The sequence below is a fragment of the Corvus kubaryi genome, unplaced genomic scaffold, assembly GCF_017639235.1.
Source record: "Corvus kubaryi isolate FWS band 111438036 unplaced genomic scaffold, C.kubaryi_AGA036_p1.0 138, whole genome shotgun sequence".
Classification (NCBI taxonomy): Eukaryota; Metazoa; Chordata; class Aves; order Passeriformes; family Corvidae; genus Corvus; species Corvus kubaryi.
Window position 1 is genome coordinate 11,641,477 of NW_024580672.1, and position 26,491 is coordinate 11,667,967.

General features: G+C 43.5%; 1 protein-coding gene across 2 annotated transcripts; it reads left to right on the forward strand.

Annotated features, from left to right (window-relative positions):
• The first annotated feature begins 67 nt into the window (after window positions 1–67).
• On the forward strand, window positions 68–24,499 carry PDCD11 (programmed cell death 11). 2 transcript variants are annotated; one of them, XM_042019244.1, is made up of 36 exons: window positions 68–231; window positions 1,119–1,232; window positions 1,794–1,925; window positions 2,109–2,276; window positions 3,046–3,207; window positions 3,802–3,925; window positions 4,253–4,434; window positions 4,954–5,061; window positions 5,503–5,709; window positions 6,038–6,162; window positions 6,772–6,832; window positions 7,508–7,654; window positions 7,778–8,029; window positions 8,864–9,007; window positions 9,688–9,888; window positions 10,435–10,605; window positions 10,998–11,214; window positions 12,014–12,154; window positions 13,092–13,207; window positions 13,376–13,896; window positions 14,381–14,443; window positions 14,893–15,001; window positions 15,578–15,667; window positions 15,993–16,095; window positions 16,604–16,781; window positions 17,433–17,489; window positions 18,266–18,388; window positions 18,661–18,783; window positions 18,965–19,160; window positions 19,577–19,693; window positions 20,026–20,166; window positions 21,223–21,473; window positions 22,116–22,284; window positions 22,557–22,710; window positions 23,250–23,415; window positions 24,072–24,499. In XM_042019244.1, the coding sequence occupies exons 2-36, from the start codon at window positions 1,131–1,133 to the stop codon at window positions 24,241–24,243; spliced, it is 5,493 nt and encodes a 1,830-aa protein (XP_041875178.1). In that variant the 5' UTR covers window positions 68–231; window positions 1,119–1,130; the 3' UTR covers window positions 24,244–24,499. The 2 variants fall into 2 exon arrangements, with proteins under 2 accessions (XP_041875178.1, XP_041875177.1); XM_042019243.1 differs by having other exon boundaries at window positions 1,124–1,232.
• The last annotated feature ends 1,992 nt before the right edge of the window (window positions 24,500–26,491 follow it).

Genomic DNA, 26,491 nt, shown 5'->3' on the forward strand with positions numbered 1-26,491 from the left:
CCCGCCCCCTCCCCGCTGGATGGCTGAGGGGCGGCTGCGCCACTTCCGGCCGCCCTTTGCCCTGCGCCCCGCGCGCCGCTTCCGCCCGGCGCGCCGCGTGCGCCTCCCGCGCCTCCCGCTCCCGGCAACGAGCCCGAGCCCGATCCCGAGCCCGAGCCCGGGAACACTCCCGATCCCGATCCCGGGAACACTCCCGGTCTCGCGCTTCCCCCTGGCAGCGGCCCCGGGCAGGTAAGATGCCAGTCCTGCCCGCTCCCGCGGAGCGGGCTGTGGGAGCTGTCTGTGTTGCTTAGCGAGCCCTCAGGTGAAGCGTGCCTTGATGGGCTTTCGCTTTGTAATGTGCTTTCCATTTAAAGGAATTGTATTTCTAACACGTTACTTCAAGTTTGGCAACATAGGGTTTCAGCGCTATTTTTTGTAGAAGCACAGTTGGCTAATAATAAGCAATGGTGTAAGTAGTAGTGTAAGCACAATAAGCAATATTAATGTAATACTAACAACTACTTTTATTTATTAATATTTATTAGTAGTAGTAAAAAGTGAAATGTGGCCTAATAAGCAAGGTGTTGTTTACTGGTTGAAATAGTAAGGTTAAATATCTATTTTATATACATATGCTTTTGGCTTAGACAAAGAGCTAACAAGTTATATTGATCTTCATGAGCGGCATTCAAAAAGTAAAAATACAGGCCAAGCTTATGTAGTGTTTTGCTCACAGCTTTCTCCTTCATGACTGAAGCTGGTAATTTCACTTTGTCCACTGAATATAATAAAGACCAGTTTGGGAAACTTACAGTTAAGGCAGTTTTATGAATACATATGTGGTGCATCTAAGTGCCTTAAAAATTAATACTGTAATACTTCAGTGAAATTTTGCAGTAGTTAAAAGTGTTATGGATGTGCATAGTTAAATGGACCATTGCAACACGTCATTGTAGTCAAATGTTAAATCCATTTGGATGTAAGTTTCTGTTTTGTCACTTGCTAACTAGAGCACCCATCCAAAGTCTTTCTTACTTTGGGGGTAGTTCGCTCTTATGTTCACTCGAACACTCAGTGTTTGTGAGGAACAAGCACAATAACTGCATGTTTCATCTCTGCTTTGTCATTTGTCCCAGAGCAGTTCAAGCATGGCATCCATGGAAGAAAACTTTCCTCGAGGGGGCATCCAGAAAAAACCTGCAGAGGGAAAAACACCCAAGCCAAAGTTAGAGCGGGACAATTTGTTTGATGTATGTTGTTTGTGTGTTCTTGATTAACTTCTCAGAGCTCTTCCACTGTCAGAATTTGACTGCAACATGTTACTTCTACATTAAACTACAGAAAGGACTCCCAGAAATAGATGACTGCTGACGTCCACCTTTCTCGTGATCTCTTAAAGATCCCTGATGTCTGATGTGTGTTGAATATGATGACAGAGAAAGTTCAGTGAAAATTATGATCAGGCTGTAGCTTTTAAACTTTCCACAAGCATCTTATCCCAAGGTGCTGCATGGTGAACCTGGTGTTACTGGATACAGGCTGAGTTTGGTTTTTCTGTTAGTAGAGTGTGGTGCAGATCTCTTGTACCACTCTTTTCTCTTCCCAAGATTCAGCTTTGTAAATAATCAGCCTCAGTCCAAAGGAGATACTTTGGAAGGCTTACATGTAGACAGACAACAGTTAGCAAGATGGTTCTCTTTTTTCCTCCAAATCAGTATTTTATTCATGGCAGCAGAGTTCTGTGTTAGTGCAAAGTTTGTTTCTTTATCCACTTTTATTTTTCAACCTTCTGGGCTTGTAATCTGCTTTAGGTTCAACATGAAGAAAAACCTCAGAAAAGAAAAAGGAGCCAGAAGGATCAAGGAACGCAGAAAAAGTTCAAGGCAGACAAAACAGCTGCTGCTGAAGACAATATTATGAATATTGGACCACTCACAATTGAGGTTGGTGCATAAATGTTTGATTTTGTCTGCATTTCTTTTCCAGGCTATATGAAAATGGCATGCTTTTCCTCCCTAAACCTGTCAAATATATATGTGATCCAGTATAAAACTTAACTGCTTATCCCCCTGTTACCACTGACTTGCCAAGATATCCATAGTCTGCTATTTTTCCCACTTTCCCAGGTGCTCAGTGAGGGGATGCTGCTCCTTGGCTGTATAAAAGAGGTCAGTGACTATGAGCTCGCCATCAGTTTGCCCAACGGCCTCTCCGGATTTGTGCCGGTCACGCAGATCAGTGATGCCTACAGCAAACTGCTGACCAAGCAGGTGGCCCAAGGAGAACTCCTGGAGGTGAGACCTGGGACCGGGGCTGTGATTTGTGCTTGGAGCTAGAGCGTGTTGTTAATACCTCAGAACCAACCCTGAGGTCTTGCTTAGCAGCCTGACATAGACTGCCCTTGGTTTGGAATCGGATTTTCCGAGCAAACTTTGCAATTTCCTGATAATGGCTGGCTGCTAGAAAAAAGGAGGATGAAATCAGTTACCCTGTCTCTCTGGTGTCAGCGGTGCCTAAATTTTCCCAAGGTGTTGTGGAATGCGGGATTAGCACTACCCCTTTTCTGGTTCTTCCCATCGAGCTGGGAGCAATATGTGGTTGCTGCAGCTGTTTCTGGCCACTGTCAATGAACCAAAGACCAAGCAAACTTCATCTTCCTTACAGTTGCTTTTACTGTCTCCATTTTCATATAAATAACAGTGATGGAAGAGACTGCAGTGGCAGGAGAAGTGTTTTTCCCTGCTGAAGGGGGAGGCGAGGTTAGGGTCATTGTTGTCTCTGTAGATGTTTCCTCAGCTGCAGTCTCCTGGCTCCAGCCCACACAGTGTTTGTTTTTAAGCAAAGCCTCTCAGTCTTGCTGACATGACATAGTGTCATCCCTGCCTCTCTATTGAGATCCTGGTGTTTGTGGCATTTCCTGCCTGTTATTGTAGTGCTGACAGAGAAACAGGACTTTCCCATGGGGTTTTATTTTCAAAAGCTGCTTCAGTAACAAATTCTAGCCTTACGTTATTTAATACTGTAAAAATCCTATGTTTCTCTGTTGATCATGTTGCTGGGCAGGAGTTGAATTCGCTCCCAGACATGTATTCTCCAGGGACACTGGTCAGGTGCATCGTGACCAGTATTGAGAAAAGTGCCGATGGACGTCGCAGTGTCAAGTTATCGATTGACCCCAAGAAGGTCAACAAGGGCCTGAGCTCTACAGCACTAGCAGCAGGCATGGTATGTTTTCTGGGTCTGACGCAGCCTCCCTGGGCTCCTGCATGGTGCATGCAGGAACATTTCAGTTTGTCCTTGAATGGGATCAGAGCACAATGTGGAGCTGTTCCCACCATGGAAGAGACCTGTGAGGAGAGGGTGGGTTTAGTTCTTGTCTCCAGGTTGTCATTCATGAAATTATTTTACCTCATTCTGTTTCAATATGGCCAAGTTATTTAATGATTTCTTTCTGAGTAGATTTCTTAGTTAATTTTTACAGAGCAATATGTAACATGCCTTGCAGAGGTGCTTGGTTGTTTATGTTTTGTGTTTTCAGCTGTATGGTTGTATGCACCTGCTACTTTTGAGCATCACAATTCTTTTTCTATTGGTTTGTGAGCTCCATACATTCATAGTTAAGGGCAGAGATGAGACCTCACTGGTAGGTGAGCTGTGTAATAAGAATGTAGTGTTCTTGCTACTGCTCTGGAAAGTTCAATTCTCTGTCCATACTAAACAAGTGAGTACTTGGGTGTGGAATCTCTTACCATATGTTCATTCTTTGAAGACCCAGCTGTTTCATTACATTACTGAGTTGCAATGCTTCCCTCCCAACAGCTGCTCTCTGGCTCTGTCTTGAGTGTGGAAGACCATGGCTACCTCATAGATATTGGTGTCACTGGGACTCATGCTTTCCTGCCTCATCAGAAAGCCAAAAATTACATCAAAGCAGTCAAGAAAGGTAAGAAGTAGTGCAGGAGGATCTGCTGGGTTAAAATGGAGGTGGAGAATGACAGGGATTAAAGTTTATTATATCTGTGGTGTTAGTGCACTTTGGTGGGATTGGGTCAAGGTGGAGTCTTTGCAGGTTACTGCAAACAGCAGTTTTGTGGCTGGTCTGCAGCAAGCCTTTGTGTTTCAGCCTGTGATCTGACAGACTGTGTTCCAAGCCCTGCTGGCAGTAAACTTCACTTAGATTCAGAGGGAACTATGTAAAAGGGTTGGAAAGAGTGGGAGGAAATCCTCAGTGTTCCTGGCAGAGGTTTTATGCTGTGACTTGTTTTTGTAGGGCCTGACTTGAAAATAGGCCAGAACCTGAACTGCCTCATTGTGGAAGTGAAGAATGAAGGCAGGGTGGTCTGTTTGTCCATTGACCGATCAGAGGTGGCTGCATCCGTTGCCTCAGAGCGACAGAACTGGGCACTCTCTAATTTATTGCCAGGGCTGGTGGTGAAAGCTCGAGTGCAGAAGGTAAGCTCTGGTCTGGGTTTCTTTTGCTGGATTGGTTTCTTTTGAGCCTTGTTGAAGGCAGGAGACAGGTGAAGCAGAGATGGGAGTTTATGCCCTGGAAAATTTCTTCTTGGTCTCAATTACTTAGCAGTAGCATACATAATCTGCTAGACACCACCACATTCACCTGAGGTCTGGTCTCAGTTCTGGTTGTGATGCCCTGAGTTAAAGGGTTCAGCCTGAAGCTGGTGATGGAGTCTGAATCAAAATAGGATTCATTTTGTGTTTTCTGGCCTTTACTGGTAAAGTATTCAACAGGGTAGCAGTATTCAGAGTACACAAAGCATTATCAAAAAACTAAAGGGTTGTTTTTTCAACACAGTGTGCAATTCAGAACTGTTAGCAGTTTTTCTGTCTCTTGTGATGTGCTTGTTGATTAACACTGACAGTGCCATTTTTTGAAATGTGTGAATTGCTCTCTGTGCTGCATGAAAACTGAGTCCAAAAATTTTTTTGGCATCTTTTTGTTCCCCTTCCTAGGTGGCTCCACTTGGGATGAAACTGACATTTCTGTCTTACTTCACTGGCATTGTGGATTTCATGCACATGGACCCAGAGAAATCCATGAGCTATTCTCCAGATCAAGTGGTAAGGAGGGTGGAGTTGTTACGTTGCTTACATCTCTTATCTTCTCTAACATTTCTGTGGAATTGTCTCTGAAATCTTAAGGCTGATATCTTTCTTTCACATCCTTTACTTGAGCTGCTATTGTGGCTGTTTTAAAGCTGTAAAGAGCAAAGGCATTCCTGGAAGACTTATTTGGGAAGCCTGAGATATATCCAAGGGTTAGAAACATGACTTGTGTGGTTGTGTTCCCCTGCCTGCATTGATACCAGCTTAGTCTGTAAACAACAGACAAAAGCAAAAATCCCTCCTTGGTGAAGCTGTTAGAACCAGAGTGATGTCTTAGTAGCAATACTGAAAAATGCTTGTACATGGACAGAGAGTTCAGGTACCAAGCAGAATGTCTACAAGCATGAGTGATGTGCCTTTGTCCTCTTTTGTTTAATGAGCACCCCGTGTTCCCAGGTGAAGGCCTGTGTGCTGTCTGTACACCCCACGTCGAGGGCGGTGCGGCTGACGCTGCGCCCGCCCTTCCTGCACCCCGGGGGAGCCCCACGCCAGCTCCCCGGCCAGCGCATGGGGGCAGTGCTGGAGGAGGCCACGGTGAAAGCCTTCTACAAGCAGTTTGGGGCTGTCTTTGAGCTTGATGATGGCACTCTTGCATTTGCACGGGTAAGTACCAGGCTGGTGGGGCAAGTCCTCTGTATCTGTCTTAGCTTGCTGGGAAAGGGGGCTCGGAGAGGGTTTTATTTTTTGACTTTATCCTCTTTTTGAGACAAATAAAATACAATAAAATTAAGACAGCGTGGGGGATGTTTGTCAAATGATACATCCCCTTGTTTGAATTGAAATGTAGGAGGGTTGTTGTGGAAGAGCTGGTGAAACCTGCACAAAGAGAATGTTAGAGGAACAGATTTTTCAGATGCTACCACTTCAACCTAAGGCCCATATCAGTTCTTCCACTTTCCAAACTCTCACTTGTAATTCCTTTTTTTTCTAGTTGAAACACCTTTCAAAAACCAGAAAATCCTTTAAACCTGGGGCGTTTAAGGAAGGTTGCAAACATAAATGTCGGATCATAGACTACAGCCTGATGGATGAGATGTGTGTTGTATCTCTGAAGCAGTGAGTATGATAGACTCTTCCAGAAAACTGGTTGAAGAATTAGAAGGGTGTTTGAGAGTGGAAAATATTACACTGCCTTGCTGGACTTGCCATTTGGGGTTTTTGACTTGTATCTATGTTGTGGCACATCAGGTTGTCTGGGCATCCTGCACATATTCCCCATACTCTATGGAATTGGGACACCATCAATATTGTTGGTGAGCTGAGGCACAAGGAGGCTAAATTCTGCCACGATTGTGTCAGAAGACCATGGCTCAGCAGGAAATGGAGCCTTGATCTTCCAGCTCATTTGTATTATAAACTCCCTCTTAGTTCTTCCAACTTTGTGGCTTTAAGCAAAGCAGATGGTGGGTTCTCCTTTCATGGGGCCATAACTATGTGACTGTCACCTGAAATGGAGCCTGGTGAACCTCCCTGAACTTTATGTCCCAAGAGCTGTTTTGGGAGATAGGTCAGTTGGAGTAAAACACAGCTCTGGAGTTGTAGAACACTGTGGGGAGTGTGTGGAATAATGGATATTTGGGACAAGTCAGATATGGGACTGTCTCATCTTATCCTGGATTTCCTTCAAGATGACTGACTGGTCTTCTCTTCGTGTCTCTTCCCTAGTCAGATTATTGAAGCCCGGTTTCTGCAATACCAGGATATCCACACGGGTGATGTGGTGCAGGTGAGCTTCTGAAAGACTCGGGCACGTTATGCTTAAAACAGTGATCTTGCCAATGTGCACTCCTTCTGCCTAATATGTATGTCCAACTTCTGATCCAGACTAGTGAGATGAAAATGAGAAAAACCTTGCCTTGCAGGACTTGATTAATTGAATGCAATACTCTTCCCATTTTGTTCATGTTTTTGTTCATGATGTGGCGAAAGCAATCAAATTTTATCTACAGTCAGTCATTTATTTGTGGCCATGAATACATTTTTAGATCTGAGTGAAAGAAACGAAAACTTGCCTTGCAGTCAAAGTAAAAAGTTCATGTATGAACCATCACAATGAGCTGATGGGCAGAAAGTTACTCACTATGATTGTTACTGTGTCTGAGTTGTGGCTGTATTGGATACGTCTCTGGAAACAATTCTAGCTTGCTGGCGCCAATAGGGATTTTGCAGAAGTAGTCTATGCTTAAAGAAAAGAGGCTGTACGACAACCTTATGAAGTATATAAAAGTTAAAGGGTCAGATTAGTTGGGTGGACTGTAGGTTGGTCTAAGATTTTTTTTTTTTAGAGTGTATTTAGATTTGGTGATCGTAGGTGTCATAGTGTCTTGGCTGTTTCCTACCTGAACACAGGCTGTTTTTCATGCTGAATTTACCAATTCTTTCCCCTATTTTTGGGTTCTAGGGCAAAGTGCTCTCTCTAAAACCCATTGGGATGCAGGTGAAAGTGGCTGATGGGATTAGAGGACTTGTGCCATCCCTCCATCTCTCTGATGTGATCCTGAAGCAGCCTGAGAAGAAGTACAATATAGGAGATGAAGTCAAGTGTCGGGTGAGAGCTGCCAGATAGGGTCTTCAGCTGCTTTACATTCTTCTCTTCTGAGTATTTAGCAGCTGGATTGATCAGGCAAGAGCAGACATGCTTTTTGAACTTCTTTATACTCCATCCTTGTAGGTCCTTGAGTGCAATCCTGGAGGAAAGAAGCTGATCCTTACTCTAAAGAAAAGTCTTGTCCAATCAAAGCTTCCAGTCCTCTCCAGTTATGAAGATGCAAAGCCAGGCCTGATCACACATGGCTTTGTAGTGTGTGCAAGGGAATTTGGCTGCATTGTGAAGTTCTACAATGATGTCAAAGGTCTGGTACCCAAGAATGAACTGGGCTCAGATCCCATATCTTGTCCAGATAAAGTCTTCTATGAAGGCCAGGTAAATAATATACCTCTGTTGTGCCATGTGTTTGAATGCAAAAGAGAAATCTGCAGTTGAGTTGGCTTCAATGTGGATTTTCCCCTGAGAAACCAGCTACACCAGGAGATGTTTATGTCCTTTCACTTTATTACTTAGTTTTGCTCCATTTAAACAGGGTAGGCTGTAAAAAGGGCAGCTCTTCTTTGGGTGTGTCAGACTTGCCTTTGTTTCTAGGTTCTCTCTGTTCTGCAAGAGGCAACGTGGTATGTGACTTAGATCTCAGTAGAAGTCTGGGGTTCAAGGCTGCTGTTTCTCCTAAGGAAGTTAAAACTCTTACCTACAGAATCATAAGGATGATGTTTTTCTGCCTCGGTGTTACTCTGGTTATCCTGTTGGTTTCAATTACAGGCACTTAATGAACTGTGTTATTCACCAAGTTCTGGTCTTTGTTATGGGCAGACTTACAGAGATCTCAGCCCTCTTCATTACTTTTTCTGGTGCTTTTCTTTGTCTTTAATCCTGTTATTTTTTGGCTGGCTAAGGAGAAAGGTAATTTTCTAGTCAAAATTTCTGACTGCAGGTCTGGAGATCTGGATTTTGTTCTCAACTCTGCTGCTACATACTTTTACAGGGTCATTTAATGATTATGTACTTCTATTTTCCATCTGTGTGATCAGAATGACATTTGTCTGTGGTTGAACGTGTTAAGTTCTAGTCACTGGCCTGCTATCCTCGGGTGTGAGAGAAAAATGTACTGTGTATGTATGTCCTTGTCTTGTTTTGTAGATGGTAGCACACTGAGGAGGAGGGTCGGCTGAATTTAACTTCTGTTTTATTTTTTTTTTTCTGCAGGTTCTTAAAGTAATGGTCTTAAAATGTGAACCTCAGCAGGAAAGACTCTTGTTGTCCTTCAGATTATCAAGCAAGCCTGGCCCTGAGGACAAATGGAAATGTACTCCAAAGGAGAAACAGGAAGTGAAGTATCAAGTAGGAGAGGTATTGAATTCAATGGCTGATTCCTTTTTAGCCTTTTCCTACTTATTTTCCATATGATTTGGTATCACTTTGAACAACTTTGCTTCAAGAAAGCTGACGGTGGTCAGGAACTAGCGTTAAATGTGCATTTCTTACTGTGTGGTTGGCCTCCTGGATCTGTTTTCAGAGGTCAGGATGAAGGAGTCCCAGGAGAGTCCTTCTGGAGGTACCAATTAGTGCTCCTACTCCTAGGTGGGGTCCTCTTATTTTATTTTCTGGATGCTGCTGATTTTCTTGCTCCAAAAGCTGCTTCCTGGAAAAAGACAGCTTTAGAGAAATGTTTTGAAATGTTTCCCTGTTTGTGCAATGAACAGTTTCCAACTCCCTGCAGATCCTGCTAATGCAGGAACAAGACAGTTCTAATCTTGATTAAATTATTCCCTTCACCTTTCAAATGAAAAGTCACAACCAAGAGAATGTTTCCAGCTCTTTATTTCTCTGGGAGCTGAGAAATAGTTTTTATTTTACCTTCTGTGTTGGCATGATTCTTAAGCTCAGCCCTGTTGATGTGGGAGTTTTTCATGTATTGCTGGGAGGCAACATCAGATCCCCTGCAGCACATCATTTGGTACCCTGTGCATCAAAAGAGATGACTTCAAAAACCCATGGAATTTATATCACTGTACTTGCTCTCTTTTCAGATAGTTGATGTGAAAATCTTGAAGAAGAAAGATAATGGGTTAGAAGTTTCCATCTTAGAAGATGAAGACAATGTGGTAGCCTGGATCCCCACGCTGCACCTGTCTGACTTTGTTGCTACCTCCAAGCTCCTGTGGCACTGTCTTCAAGAGGGAGATGTCCTGCCCAGAGTTATGTATCTAAGTGACAAGGGAGAGCACATTGTATCCTTTGCCACCTCAACCAGGCAAACAAAGCCTGAGGAAGGAGGTATCTCTCAGGAATCCAGAGTATCTGCAAAAGAGAAGATAGACTAATTAGTGAAGTGGAAGTGCCTGTCAAGCTAGGGATACTTCAGAGAGTCATTACAACTTGTGCTAGAAGTGAGGCTCAGCTGGGACTAGAATCTCTTCAGAACGAGATTGTGACCTGACTTGTTTTCCCAACCAGCTTCTGAGCTGTTACTCATATCACAACCTTAGGGAAATTTTTGCTGCTTTTATATCAAAAATCTGAACTGAATTGTTAGGAAGTTGATATTTCTGCTACTGTGAAGCATGCATCTTTAATGCTGAGCACTTTAAGAGACATGAGTTGCTAACTTTTTGTGTAGGAAGATCAAGACAGAAATTAGAATTACAGCATTTAGAGCTCCTATACTCTAACTTGCAGCAAGTGCTTTAGCCCAGTGATTAGCAGCACTGAGAGATTTGCTTGGCATTGTGCTCCTTTCATTCATCTTTTCCCATTTTTCTTAACTGGTTGTTCAGATCTTGAGCAGAAAGTCTGCAGTGATTTCTGCTGTACAGGAGGAGCAAGTTGTGAGAAGCTTCTCTGAAATCCAGCCTGACATGCTGTTGACTGGTTATGTGAGGAATGTGATGCCCTTTGGAGTGTTTGTGGAGTTCCCTTTTGGTGTGACAGGACTGGCACCTAAAGTGGTAAGCGATGCCTCCACTTCAGTAAGCAGCATGTGTGTGATCAGGCTGCTTGAAACATGGTTTTAGCAAAGGTACAATAACAGGGAGGGAACAACTGGGCTGCAGGCCCTGCGTTTGCACAGCTTCCTGCTGCAGGGTAAAAGGATTTTGGTTTGCCTTTTAAACCACTTCCAAAAAGAAATTAGGCACTTCATTCAAGTGAGCTTAAGCTTCAACAAGGATTTCATGTGACCTCAGTGGTTAATTTTAATTGATGGATTTCTCTTAGTCTTTGTTAATTTCTCTTATGCATTTTCATGAAGTCTTAACTCAAACCCTTCTGAACAGCTCTGTGGGTGGTTGATCAGTACCAGCTGTGCTCAGTAACCTTGCCCTCTGTTTCCTTTGCACAGAGCATGAGTGACAAGTTTGTGACAGACACCAAGGACCACTTTGTGGTTGGACAGACTGTGATTGCAAAGGTGATGAGCACTGATGAGGAGAAGCAGCGTGTGCTCCTCAATCTGAAGGTGTCCGAGTGCAGCTCAGGGGATTCTGCTGCAGAGAGCTTTGCCCTCCTGAATCAATATTTCAAGGAGCTGAAAGAAATCAGGGACTTATTGAGAAGAGGTAAAAGATTGTAAATGTTCTGCTAAAGGGTATCAGGGCCAAAAAAAAAAAAAAAAAAAGGAGCTCTAAAGGAACAAGAAGAGAAAAACATTTAAGTGAAAGGAAGTTCAGTTCAAGCAAAGACTTCACTTCCCAAAGTAGCTTGTTAGAAAAAGGATGTGTGTGCAGTGCCTGCCATTGACAAGAGGCTTTTTGTAAGTACAGCTGGAACAAGCCAAAGAAACTGCTTTCATTGAAGTCTGCTAAGCCTCTTGCATTGATTTTGGGTCAAGTGCTTGTGATAACCCAAACACAGTACTCCCATGAGGATGAGTTTGTTCAAATAGATTTGCCTACATGCATTACAGGTCCTCCAGCAAGGGTTTTCTCACATGCTGTTTTTCTAGTGCTTTTATCAAATTCTGACTTTGTCTTTTTAAGATTCTTCTTATATCCAGTACTTTTTAATGTTTGTTTCCTGTAATTGTGAAGTGACAGGTCTGTTTTGTGCTTCTAGTGTTAATCTATTTTGCTTTCACTTTTTTCCATATGCAATGCTGGGTGCCAGTGTTCCTGTAAGATTGGAAAATATTCTCGCCAAAATTATTAGGTCCTTAGTGTCACAAAAGTGTTTCTACTTTGTTTAACTCTCAGAATTTACTTTGTATTTCTACAGATTCAGGAGCCTAGGCTTTGTTTTCCCTTATGAAGGCAGATGAATGCTTCATGTACCACTGAGTAAATGCAAAGCCTTGTCTTTGTTTTGCAAAGAAACAACATAAGCAACACTGACTTCCCACTTTTTCTTTCCTTTATTTAGGGGACCCCAGCATTTGTGAGTTGGTGCCTGGGAAGGGAGTGCATCTGGTCGTGCAGGACGTGAGGGAGGATGGCTCAGCACTGTTCAGTGGCAGCTCTGTCACAGGCTTGACTGTAACTGCCACCCGCTACCATTTGGGAGGTGAGGGTCTTTCCTTTGCTTGTGTTGGTTTTCAGCCTTCTGCTTTGAAACCTCTCCCAAAATGAATTCTGCTGATGAGGAACTAACAGGGAAAAGTCTGGTCAGAATAGGGATGGCCTTGAAGAGTAGTTAAATTTCCCAATGTCTTGCTGACCCATCTATGTGATTCAGAAAATATAGTACAAACTTCCCTGTGCCTCTGTTAATCCTGTCTCGTATTTTGGGCATCTAGTTTGTGCCCAGAGATCCTTAGTTGAACCATACTGTATATAGAGAAGTATTAATACAAGCTCCAGCTTTCTTGGTTTTTTCCTTCTTCCTTTAGAAAGAACATACTCCAAGGAATATCTGAAATTGCTGTCAATTTTTCTTGAAAAATCAATGACTTTAAAACAGGACTGTAATTTCAGTATTTTCCAATTCAAAAATTAAAGAAGGGTGTCATATTGTGCAAACACGTACTTGCTGAAATAATGAAAGCAAGATAAACCTCTGACTTCAGCAGAAGTAATAACCCTAGCACTTCTGTGTCAGAAGAGTTTCTTTTTTTTCCCTTAGCAACAGATAGACTGATGATAGTTTTGTGCAAATGTTAGGAAAATCTTTTTCAAAACTTATATTATCTTGACTTTGTTTTTAGTCGGCCTTGTCTTCATTATTTAAGAGTTGCATCTTCATAAATCAACTTAGTAAAGCACTGAAGAAAGCATTAAACTTTTTTCCAAATAAAAAGCTCTCTTTCTCATTGCTATTAATGTTGTAAGAGTCTGTTCCTAAAGAGACTTATTATATGTTTATTACTAATTTGGCTCAGATACAATAGTAATTAAGCACTCTTTGGCCTTCAGGAATTAAACCTTTTGTCATGTACCACTATCACAGTTGCTCAGAATTCTTCACTGTTGTCAGGACATAATCTCTTTATTCTCATTTGTAGACAAAAATATTGCTCCTGGTGAGAAAAGGAAGGCCATTGTTCTTCATGTGGATGCCCTCACATCCGAGGTGTATGTTTCTCTTCGGGAAGAACTGTTAAAGCAAAGACCCAAGCGAGTGAGTGTGTGTTCTGTTTTTGGGTTTGTATGTTTCTGCTTGTGTGGCAAACTGTAGGTGATTAATAAATTTCAAGGGGGGGCCGTTTCGTTTTTTAGAACGGTGGGAGGTAGAGTGGAGGAAATCAAAATCTCAGCAGGAGGAGTCACTCTGTCCATTTCTGTCTAGCGGCTCCGAGAGAACTCCCAGCACTCTGCGGTGGTGCAGCACATCACAGAGCACTTTGCCATCGTGTCTCTGCTGGAAACAGGCCAGCTGGCAGCTGTCCCCATCGCCTGCCACTTCAACGACACCTTCCGCTTCGACTCGGAGAAACTGGGGGTGGGACAGACAATCTCTATAACCTTAAAAGCAGTGAAGGAGAATGACCACGGGGTCTTGCCAGCAGTCCAAGGCCCAGCCAAGAAGAATGTTTTTGTAAGGGTGAGGAACGAATTGGAGACGGCATTAGAGGAGATGCTTCCTGCTGTGAAACACTCGCTGTCCCCGGGGGATGTTGTTACTGGTACCGTTAAATCCGTCAAACCAACCCACGTCACTGTGGCTATTGATGACAAGCTGACAGGTTCAATCCATGCCTCTCGGATTCTGGATGAAGTGCCCCTAGGCTCTTTTCCAACTTCTACTCTGAAAGCTGGACAGAAAGTGACTGCTCGAGTCATTGGAGGCAGAGATGTGAATACTCACAGGTGGGGAGACTTGTACATGGTATTGCTTCTGGGGGAATGCAAAGGGTGAAGCAGTTTGTGTTTCAATTCAGGTCATGTAGGACATCTTCTGTCAACAGGTGCTGTTACAGCTGCCTTTGCTGGAGTAGTTGAGGCCTGAGGAAATATGTTGTTACATTCTATCCCAGATCCAGCTTTCAGTGAATTCTTTTTCTACCTGTGTCACTGTATTTATCTTGAGTATAGATTGCAAGAAGAAAAGATGTCTAAACTATTAAGATCCAGTGGAAGCCCTAAATACAGCCTCCAGGGACTAAATTTGCTGGGGTATTTTGGTTACCTAAATTTCCACTGAAATAGTAATAGGAAGAACTGGAACTGGAAGGCTCTGGTAGTTTTAGAGGGCTTGCACCTGGGGTTTTTTTGCCAGTGCAGAGGGATTAAATGTGGGTGGTTGGGGCCTGGGGAGATCATGAGAAACTTTGATCCTTTTCCTCTTATTTAGGTACCTGCCTATTACCCATCCACACTTCACACAATCCATTCCAGAGCTCAGCATTCGACCAAGGTAGGGGTTGGCCTCTGTGCTGTCTGCACATCCTTTACAGACCTTGTATCCTTGGATGTCCTGTCCCCTGTATGTCCCACTTGTGAAGGAGCTGGCCATGAGCAAGGACCTCCACATGTATGCCGTGAGGCAAGACCTCTTAGTCTCTTTTCCACATTAACTTGGGTCCTGTAGCTGTGTTAAACATCACAGTGCTCTCCTGGCACATAATTTCCTTTGAATATCCTTTTGGCTTCAGGTTCTGCCAATCTGGACTCTGTCATGTCTATTCATGTCAGAAAGATTCCCCCTTATGATCAGGGAAGAATTAATTCCTTGCAGAAAAATGCAGTTGGGGACATTGTCACAGTAGTACTAGCTCACCACATTCCCCTGGGTTTCTAACTTCCATCTTTATCATTAGGACCAAAGCTGTTTTACTAATGTCCTCTTTCTTCTTTTGCAAACAGTGAAAAAGAAGGGGAATTCACAGCAATGCTGAACCTTAAAGAAGACAGTTCCCTCAAGAAACTCGGACTGTACAATGTTGGACAGACAGTCACCTGTTTTGTAAAGAAGGTGAGGTCAGAGTCTTCTTAGGAAGTGTGCTGGGGGAGGCAGCAAGTGGGGGTGAGCTCAGGGGGCCTTAGCTCAGACCTAAATACTGAAGACTATGGTCTTCATTAACTGTGAGAGTGGCCCATGGCAACTGCAGTGTCTTACAGGGAAAGTAGGGGAAGGAAACAAAAAATTTCTGTATTTGATGGAGTCAGACTGACTTGTCCTCTTTGACAGGCCTGTTTGTTGCCAGCAGGCTCTAGTGAAATGGCCTTTGAATGTGCCACCAGCCCAAAGGACGCTTGCTGCTGTCCCCTGTGTGCACTTGCCTGTGAACCACAGCAGTGTTATGCTTGTAAGAATAGGATCCAAACCACCATTTTGCTTGGTGCAAAAGCCAAGGCTTTGTTTCTAATTATTTTTAAATTATAAATAATTATAAAAAACATTTCTATTATATATAAATAATTATAAAAAATAATTATAAAAATAATTATTTTTAGCTTTAAAACTTAATGAAAAAATTCTGCCAGGGAAGATTTTTGTTTTCCCCCAAGGTGTCATGCTGTCTTCTCTGGTTATTTGGTGTCTTTTTAGTATAACGTGCTCAAAAACTGGCTGGAGGTAGAAGTTGGCCCCGACATTCGAGGAAGAGTTCCTCACCTGCTGCTGTCTCTGAACACCAAGGTAAGAGGCTGTTACTGCTGAGCTACACAGACTTTTTTTTTTTCCACCCACATGGCCACAAGTAATGACTGCAGACACTTCTGACATCTGTGTGAACTCATAACCCAGTGCTCTGCCCTTTAGGTATTGCTGCCCCTTGCTGACAAGCAAGTACTGTGCCTGTAGCTAGTTTGGCGAGCCATTGAAGCAGTGCTGAGCTATCAGTCAACTGCACATCAAAGATGTTTATAGGATGTGTAAAGGATGTTTTCGTAGGGGAAACACTACTCAGAGCTGTGCAAAGCTCATTTTCTGGAAATAAGTGGAAATGTGTCTTTTATTTCAGGTCTTAAAACATCCAGAAAAGAGCTTTAAAAATGGCCAGGCAATATCAGCTACAGTGACTGGAACAGATGCCACTGAAACAAACCTCTGCTTGTCACTCACAGGTATTGTGGAGCCTTAACAGCAGGACCCCACCACATGTGATGCTTTACTCAGAGTTGGGCCTGCACTGACCCCTCAGGTGAAGGTGTTACACTCCAGAGCCAAGCTGTAGAACAGGACTAACCCCCGGGACCCTGACCCAGATGTAGCAGCATCTAAGACAAGGGAGGTCAGACCTCTAGAAAAAAGAATCACTTTGCTAGTATCTCAGCCTGAAGCCCTTCTCAGAGCCCTTCTGAATATATTTCCTTCTAATCTCAGACATGAGATGGTACATTTATCAACATTCGTCAGTTATTCTGGATCTTGGAATTATGCAACTAAGGGACCTTGTCTGGGCTACCAAGGCAAACATTACTGTGAACAGAGATGGCATAGACTGCACCTTACCAAAAGTTTGTGCATTTAATATGTGACTAGGCAACTAAAATCAGCTACACTAACTTACTACCTCTGTTGCTTCATGTTTTCAAGTATTACGAAGCCCTTTCCCTCCTTCATCTTTTCCAGGAATTCAGTCACTGGAGCAGGACACCATCTCTGTAGGCATGATAACAAAGGTGACTCCACACATTGGTTTGACCATTGCACTGCCAGGTGGGAAGACTGGCAAAGTCAGCATCTTTCACCTGAGTGATACTTACACAGAGGACCCTCTGGGGAAGTTCAAAGTTGGCAAGATTGTCAGGTCAGTAATTGTCTTCCTTGTTCCCTCAAGCTGCAAGGCTTAGAAATATCCTCCTTCAGTGACAGGCTTTTCACTGCCATGAGATGGTGCCAGACTGTAAGATCAGTCTGTGGCTAAGAAGTGATGCTGACTTCCCTTATATATGTTTGGGTGAAGGTCTTGTATTTTCCGTTTATGAAGAAGCCCCTTTTCAGCTGTCTTCATGGACTGTCTTTTTGAGAGTAGCTACTCTGTTAGCTAAGGTGCTGGTGGGGCTAAGGGTGGCCAGGTATCCCAGCTGTGCAGTGGTTCTGTGGGCTGTTTAGCAACTGAGTTGGTTTTACATTTGTAATGCACAAGCAATTGCATTTCCCTGCTTCACATACTTGTTGGGAATGTTGGAGAGTGCAACAGGCCAAGTGATTTCAGGTGATCTTTAACTCTTTTGTACTGGCAGTAGAGACTGGGTAAATCAAGTAGACATGTTTCAAAAGTCCTTTATCTAGTTTTATGAACTATTGTGTCATGCTGGTTTGTATTAGACAGAAAGTGCTCCAAGGAACAGAGTGCTTTGTTTCTTTTCCTGCTAGTGTAAATGTCTGTTTCCTACCTGTGGCTTTTTTTTAGTGTGTAAAAAAGCTTTCTATTTTCTCCCCATGCTCTGCCGTGCAGGTGTTACATCCTCTCCAATGAGAATGGTAAAATCCAGCTATCTCTCCGGCAGTCCCGGTATGTGTCATCCCTCTAGTCTGTTGATCTCCTACTAGTGAAAAAAATTATCCTGAAATACAGTTTGTTTGGGAAGATCAGTGAGAAGTGTTAAAAGAATGAGGAATGCTTTTTTTTGTAAGGGGTGGTACTCATTCCTACTTCAGCAAGGTTTTTTCCTGTGTATCAGCAAACACTGAAGGGTCTGACACTTAACATAAAGCTGCTCAAGTGGGTTCAGATTTCATTTCTGTTTGTCATAGTTTCTAGGTCTACGTTTTCTTTTTTTGTTTGTTCATTTGGGAAGAAAGGGAGAGTTCTACCATTGAATTTGCAATACAAACATTATGTTTCAATGTTCAGCTGCATTTTAACAGTTCTGATTAAATATTAGACTTGGCCCTAAATGTCTCTTAAAACTGAGCCGCTTGCTTTGTCTTCCTTATGGAACAAAAGTGTGGAATTAAGTATCTTAGAAATAAATGGGGGAAACACCAAGCAAATGCTGTGCAAAATTTCAGACAGCATTTTACTCTCCCCATTTTCTTAGTGTCAGAGAAGGCTGATGTGTTTGGCTTTGTTTGCAGCAGCATATGTATTCCCTAATGCTATGTAGAGTTTGGCAGAGATGCAGGTAGTCCATTAGTACATTTGAATAAACTGAAGGGTGTCTTTGATCCAATATGTTTTCCAGAGAGTACTAGCTGTTGTTAATACTGATCTATTTTCTGCTATCCAGAGCAGAATGGGGATTATTCAGATGAGTACTTTAACTTCTAACCTCTCTTTTCTTTTAGGCTAAATCCGAAGGTGAACAGCAAAGTGGAGGATATTGAAATAGTGAGTATTAAGGATGTTAAAAAAGGCCAGCTAGTGAGAGGCTATGTCAAATCGGTTACTCCATCAGGTGTATTCTTTGGGTGAGTAGCCTAAGAAAATTATTCTGGCAAGTGATGTGTCTTGGAGAATTTATTTTGAATGTACGATTATGGAATCTCATTTGGGGATGGTCTCTGGCATAATTTGAGGTTGCAAAATGAATTTCCTCCTGGGAATCAAGATGTCATGGATACTGTCTTTAACATATGAAATTGAAGTAGAGAAAGTTAGTGAGACACTTTATAGAAGTGCACTTTATTTTTCTTTCCCCCTGCTGTAGAATACTTATATTTGGTTTTCTTCCTCTTCTCAGCTTGTCCACTTCTCTCCTGGGTCGAATCCTGTTCCAGAATGTTTCCCCGTACTTTGTACAGAAACACTCCTTATACGAAAAGTACCTGCCTGAGGGAAAACTGCTCACTGCCAAAGTGCTTGGGTAGGTTCAATGTTCTTTAAAAGGGACTATGAATTAGTAGAAAGGAGAGGACAGAGGAGGGGAGGATGGAAAGAGGGAGGATAAAAGACAGGAAAGTTTGAAAGAAGTTCAGATCCTTGCAGCCATTGTAAATGCTCTGATTTTTTTCTTCTGTCCTGCTACTCCTGGCGATGCACCACAGTGTAAATAGAAGAGAAAAACATATTGAGCTCTCTCTCCTGCCTGAGGACACTGGGATGCCAAGTGTCTTGCCTGAATCCCTAGGCCTACCACAATATGGTGCAGAGGAAGAGAAAAAAGAGCCAGATGATGAAGAAAAAAGAGAAGAGCCTAAGCTGAAGACAAAAAGGAGAAGAGGAAATTCTGAAAGTGGTCAGGTATGGGTGTGATTGCACAGGACATGCTAAAGGACTTTGATGGTTCAAATACTGAAGGGACCAGAAAGATCCCAGTCTCAGACCAGAAGGATGAGGCTGAGAAATTATACAAATGAGGTAAAAAAAAAGATTAAATTGCATTGGGGATTACAAAGATCAAAAACTATTCCTTTTGGGTGGGTTCTACCTGAGATAACAGCCCAGTTGTGTTCCCTGTCCCTTTGGTCTATGCACCCTCTGTAGGTGAGTGTGGGTTTATTCTCCACTGTCTCTGTTAGCTGAGAGAGTAGTGGGGGATGCTGTCCCACGGCATTGCCCTCTCTCTGCTGCCAGGCTCTTTACTTTGTGATCAGAATTGCCTTTAAGATCGTCACAGTTGTTGCCTTCCACCATCCACTCATTTCCACTTGTTGCAGGAGGCAAAGCCAAAGAAGAGGAAGATCTGCCCAGCAGAGGAAAATGACAGTGGAATTGAGGTGTATTACCGTGAGGAGGATGACCAGGAGGAAGAGGCAACTGAAAAGAAATCTAAGGTGAGAAGTTTGGAGGAGAACCTGAGCCTGAAATGGCTTTCTAGCCCTGTTGATATGTGTCAGTTTGACTTGAAAGACAGTAAGTGTTACTGCTGCAGATAGGAGTGACACAGGCTGGTATTTGTGTCATCTGAAAATGGCTTGAGGTGGATGGAATTTAAATTACAGCAAAGCTGGTCATGGAGTTAATGTTTTTGTAGATGGGCTGTTTGCAAGTACAAGAAGTCGATAGTACTGAATGGAGAGATGCCACAAGCAAAGAGCAGTTGTCTGATCTCAGTTCAAAAATTTACAATTAAAACCCAGGGCATTTTCTGTCTTCCTCCAAACAGGTGAGGAAGCCTGGTGAAGCTCCCAGGCTGCAAGTTTCCATGGGCTTCACCTGGGATGAAGACAATGCAGTGGATATACCTGTGCTGGATCAGAAAGAAGAGAGCTCGGAGAGCGAGGAGGAGGAGGATATGCAGTCCAAGGTACTTTGTAATTGTGTTGTCTGCACAGGAGACACCACACAGTAGCTGTAATGTGATGTTTTGGTATTTGCATGTCTGTCTGCCCTGTAGCAAAGCCTTTTAACCCAAGGGAACATCTTTTGACAGCTGACACAGAACTTGTTCAGCTATTCTGAACACAGCAGATATCTCTGAAGCAGAGGAGAAAAGGCCCAATTTTAGCATGGTTGCATGAAAAATAGGGTTTCTCATGTTGACCTGTTAAAAAAATAAGTATGTAGAGTCAAACAAATGTTTTCATGATCATAACATTTTTTTATTTAATGTCAGCTCTGTTTTTTGCTTTCCTGAGTGTTGTAAATTTACAGAAAAACCTGGAGATGAAAAACCTTTCAAGTTACAGTCCTCTTATTTATAAAAACACCAAAAAACAGTCTTCTTTTATGCTATAACCTTTAGAAGGGTTTTCCAGTGAGAGCAATTCAGCAAAATCAGAAACAAGCTCATGAACTCCTTTCATGTTTGCTCTTCAGGATTTCCCCTGTCCCTCAAAACTCACCTCTGTAAAGGCAATGCATGGCTGATGCTTTATTGCCCAAGGTAACAAGGCAGAGAACTATGGCACTGTTGGTTCCAAATTAAGACCAGAGTCACTTTAGTGATCCAGCAACATGCCCCAGCTGTACATGGGGAGAAATTGTGTTGGATTTTTAGAGAGTGAAGGAGGGTGGTGATGAGTACTACCCTGGAAGGTAAAGATGGAAGAATAAGAGAGAAGGGCGAAGTGTGGATCGTGCACTTGGGATGCAAGAGTAGCCAAATGTTCGGTTCCTCAATGTATTTCATTAAAAAAAAAGGGATTTCAGGTACTGCTGCTCTTCTTTGAGGTGTGAACTGCGTAAGAAGGGATGGGGCATGTGTATCATTTTTATCCTCTTTTTAACAGTTGGCCTCATCTCTTCCTGTGGAAACTGTTTAGCCTTGGATGTACTGAGGTCTGGCTGTGCTTTAGCTGGACCTGCCTATTTCCCCATAAAGTGCCTGCCCTTCCTGAGTCCTCCTATTTTGCTCTTTCAGCTAAAGAAACAAACAAAGAAGGAGAAGGAGCTGGAGAAGCAGAAGAAGGAGAAGGAGCTTTGCAGAGTAGAGGCAGCTCTAATGGACCCGAGTCGGCAGCCCCAGTCAGCAGATGACTTCGACCGCCTGGTGCTGGGCAGTCCCAACAGCTCCATCCTCTGGCTGCAGTACATGGCTTTCCACCTCCAGGCTACAGAGATTGAGAAGGCCAGAGCTGTGGCAGAGAGAGCACTTAAAACAATCAGTTTCAGGTAATAATAGGGCTCTGCTTTTCTTTGCCCAAAAGAATAAATCATGACGGGGTAGTTGTAGTGGAAGAACACGGGTAGTGTCAGTGTGTGTCTGTGTGTGTGGAGTGGCAGAGTCTCTTTCAGTGAGCTCGGAAGGATTAAATGGTAGCAACTGTCCCCTGGCCCTTTGAAGGTCTGGTCTGAGTCACCACCACTGGCCCACAGCTGACCTGCTGCAGGTCATGAGTGCAGGAACTCCCGAAGGTATCCCTGAGTGCAGACATTCTTCTGGGCAGTCGGAAGTGTTTGGAAGAGCATAATGATGCCAGTGATGTTGTCCTTAAATCAAACCATGAAACAAACGGTGAAACTCCTGTTGCTTTTGCCATAGGGCTGTACCTTAAATTGTCTCTACTGCATGATTAAGTATGTTGTGCTTTCTTGACTCATCCTTCTGTTTTTTAATTGCAAACAACAGTGATAAAAAACTGTAGTGTGAATCAACTCCTGTGTTCTGTTCCAAAAGTGGTGTTTCAGGAGCAGTATGGCCTTTTTCTTGTCCTGGAGGCCTGCTGCAAGTCAGTCAGTCTGTGTAGGGTAGTTTGCAAAAACCTGGTGAAGACTGGCAAAAGGCTAACCATTCTTGTTCACATCTGCTTTAAGGGAAGAACAGGAGAAGCTGAATGTCTGGGTAGCTCTGCTGAACTTGGAGAACATGTATGGTACTGAGGAGACACTGATGAAGGTCTTTGAGAGAGCAGTTCAATACAATGATCCTCTGAAAGTCTTCCAGCATCTGTGTGACATCTATGCCACTTCTGAGAAGTACAAGGTGAGATAGTGCAAGCAGGTCCCTGGCATGTATCCCATTCAGTCATGCCAGTAAACGGCAAATGCTGGCTGTGTAAGCTTCCAGCTGTCAGACGTTGGGCCTCTCCTGTTCTTAACTGGAATTAATGGTTATGATCGACAGTGGGCAAGGATGCATTGATGCTTGCTTTTATGTCATAAGTGTTCAGAGATACCCAGCCTAAGAATAAGAGTCTTAAAGCTACGAGGCTTTGTTATGAATCTGTGTGATCTAACCCAACTCTGCCCTTCCAGCAAGCAGAAGAATTGTACCACACGATGCTGAAGCGTTTCCGTCAGGACAAATCTGTGTGGCTGAAATATGCCTCTTTCCTCCTGAAGCAAGGCCAGACTGAGGCTACACACAGGCTCCTGGAGCGTGCTCTCAAGGCTCTGCCCACCAAAGAACGTAAGCTCTCTCTGCCCCAGCCTTAATGTGGAGCTTAATGTTGACGGGGGTGGGCTGCTTTCTGATATCTCTGCCTGTGACAGCATTTGTAATAAGTGAAAAGTGCAGCCAGCTGACTCTCAGGGAAGAGGAGCTTTCAAGCTGGATGTCACTGCTAAATCCACCTGTAATAGAATTTGCTGTGACGCACAAAAGCAAAGCACCCAAAGCAAAGGCAGCTTTGAATTTTACAGCCCTCTAGAAAAGTTCACTTGTCTAAGCCCAGGTTTGTAGGGCTGCCCATGGGTGCTGCATGATACGTTATGAATATAAAAATAAACCTCTCCTGCAGAGAGCTGAAATGGGAAGTGAACTGTGACCCTTCTCTCTCCCACTTTGATCCCACCTTGGTCCAGAACCTCTTTACAACAGAGCCTTTTGTCTCTGGGTAGAGATGGTGTTGTCTCTGTGCCTATCTCTGTCCTGTGTAATTCTCACTTGTGTTTGTTCACATGAAAGAGAGTTGCTGTGATACCCTAACGTGTCATTACTTTTTCTAGATTTGGATGTCATTTCAAGGTTTGCACAGCTGGAGTTCCATTCTGGGGACACCGAACATGCCAAGGCCCTCTTTGAGAGCACTCTCAGCAGCTATCCCAAGCGAACAGACATTTGGTCCATCTACATGGACATCATGATCAAGCATGGCAGCCAGAAGGAAGTACGGTGAGTCGTGGTGCAGCAGGCTGGGATGGGGCAGAGCACACCTGAAAAGAGCAGAGGTACCTGCAGTGTGAGGTTGTGTAGGGGTTCCCAGAGCAGAGCAAAAGGGATTTTTTCTTTCACAGAACTGGTGTATGTGGAAGTGCTTATCCTTGCTGGGACTGAGGAGACCCCAGAGTTCCATAGGCCAGGGGGGGACTGCTTTATAAGCAGTGGCCTGCATGACAGAAAATAGAGGCCTTGAATTGAGGTTCATCTGTCGCTCTGCAGGGATTGCCTTGTATCTGAAGGGTGAGATCAATCTTTAATAATCAATCTTTATATCTTGTAACATAAAAATGGAATTTTTTTTTTCTGAGAGGTGCCAAAAGGAAGTAATTTCCCACATCCACTTAATGAATGCAGGGTCCAATGCAGTGTCTGGATCATTGTTTAAGTTGACCAGCAGCCTTAGAGTTCTGCAAGCAAGTAGAAGACTTCTACTTTTAGAAGATTTTGACCAGCTGTTAGGAATCTCTTTCTTCAAGCACCACCACTTCGCAGCAATTTCCCCTGAATGTTTCCCCTGACTTTCTGCTCTTTGTTACAAGACAGGGTACACGGCTTGTATTGAGTGCTGTCACCACCACAGGGATTTGAATCACTTTGTTTTGTTGCAGGGACATCTTTGAGAGGGTCATACACCTGAGCCTGGCACCAAAGAAGATGAAATTCTTCTTCAAACGCTACCTGGATTATGAGAAGAAATTTGGTACAGCAGAAAGTGTCCTGGGTGTTAAAAGAGCAGCACTGGAGTATGTGGAGACCAAGAGTTCCCTTGCTGACACCTAAGTGTGGTGCAAGGGAAAGCAGAGAGACTTGGCTTTCCGTGCAGTGTGGGAACTGAGAGGGGTGGAGTTCTCCTGCGACTGTCCGTGGACAGTGAATTTCAGGAGAGTATTGGTCTGTGACCAAACCAGCCTGCAAAGAACAAACCATCAAATGAAAAGATTTGATAAATGTTTGCAGCTTTGTCCAGATATTACAAATAATCCTGGTCTGTTGATGCCGTGTTTTTAAATACAGACTGTTTTATAATCAAAAGAAACATCAGCCATAGCTGTTTTACTTTCCTGGGGAAATGGTGCAGTTATGACACGCTGCTTTTAAGTACAGCAATGTCTTATAAATTGATTTCTCTCACTGTTAAGATGGCAGAGAAGATTCTTGTCTTTTGGATGAATTAACACTTCCAAAGATTTATCTCAGGTGCCTTTGTGCTCTAGAAATTGACAGCAACATCGGATTTGTGGCATAGTTGAAGGTGGAAGGAACCTCTTGATGATAATCTTCAAGCTCCTGCTCAAAGGAGGGGTCAGCAGGACTAGGTTGCTCAGGTGCACTCCCAGTTTGGTTTTGATTTCCCCCAAGACTGGAGGCTTCACAACCTCTCTGGGCAAACATCTGTTGTAACAAGTTGCTAGGGGTTGATGATAGAAAAAATAGTGATTTTCAGTAGTCATTGTCTCTTAAGAGAAATCACTGATGTCAAAGAAAGAAGTGGTTTTTTGAGCTGAAAAAAAGTCATCCCAATGTAACCTTCTGCTTGGAAAAAGCCCGGTATTTTGGGTACTTAAAAAAGCTCTGTCAGTGATGTCAGTGCCTTATGGTCCATATCCTTACAATTCTGTATTATTGTGACTTTTCACTGAGATGTGGATGTGATCAGCCATGTTGTACAGAGGAAGAACTTGAGGCAAGGGGAAAAACAGGGTATGCAAACAGGTGTGGTTATCCAGTGTAGACACTAGCGAGCGGATGCCCAGCTTTGAAGTACCAAACTTGAAGAGTTTTACTCACTGTACTCTAAACTCAAAACCAGAGCTCTGCAGGACCCAGCTGTTCTGTCTCTGTGAATGTCCAGTGTTGGCGAGGCTGGATGATTCAGCATTTATTTCTTTCCCAAGTCTTTTGGGATCCAGAAACAAGTCATTTCACTTCTTGCCCCCAGGGAGAGCAGGGTGCTGTACTCAGATTTTGCTTACTGGTCTTGTAGTGGAGGAGGCTGATTGCAACATGCAGTACCAACTGCTTCTTTTTTTAAAGAACACAGTTTCAATGATGGTAGCTCTTTCTTTTGGTTTAATTAGTTGCATAATAGAACATGTAAATAAGCGTTGCAATAGAAACCAAGATCCCTCAGAGGTATTGTTTCTTCTTCCCTACTGGGGCAATTACAGTCTCTGTAGTTGGCAGGAAAAGTGAAAGACCTGTGTGTAATTCTCTGTACTGGTGGAGCCTGGTTTGAACCCATCCTATTGCTGGGAGCTGTGACCTGCAGGCTGCTCTGTGATGGGATTGTTGTCGTTCTTTGGAGGAAAAGCAGAGAGTGTGAGCTCGCAGCTTGTGTGGTCCAGCATGCCAGTAAGTTAGGTGGCTCAATTTCCCTCTTGGCATTTCAATGAGAAATCTAACCTGGCTGCTTGTGCTTGTGTGTGAAACCGTGTAGGTTAGTGTTCCTCACCTCAGCATTGTCACTGCGGGACATTGGGTGACAGGAACAGCAGGGATATTCCTGAGGGTGCTGATGTGCCAGGAGAGGCAGAAGCCTGGGGCTGTCGGACCATGCTCAGGGTGGCAGAGGAGAGGAGAAAAACCAAATCCCTGCAATTGCAAACAAATTTCTGAGTGCAGTGTCTTACTCCACTCCTCACTGACAGCTGTCCACTCAAACATGCCTCTCCAACAAGAGGGAGGGAAAACAGAGAAGCTGGACAAGGCCCTAGCCCATCCCAGCACATGGAAAGAGAGTGGATTTAATGCAGGAGAGAAGGGATGTAAACAGAACAAAAGATGGCTTGTGCTCATGGTTTATTCTTAGGATAAAAATCCATTCTCAAGCATTATGTGTCTTGCCCCTTTTCTTCAAAGGAGGGAAGGAGAAGAGAAGGAAGCAGAGTGGAGGTGGTTCAAAAGAATAACTAGGACTATCAAGGAGGAAGGCAAGGGAAATAAAAGAAGTAAGAGGAACTGTGCTTTGTTTCAGCAAGTTACCTTGTGTCTGCTGGCTGTGTGGGGGTGGCGTGTGCATCTGCATGTT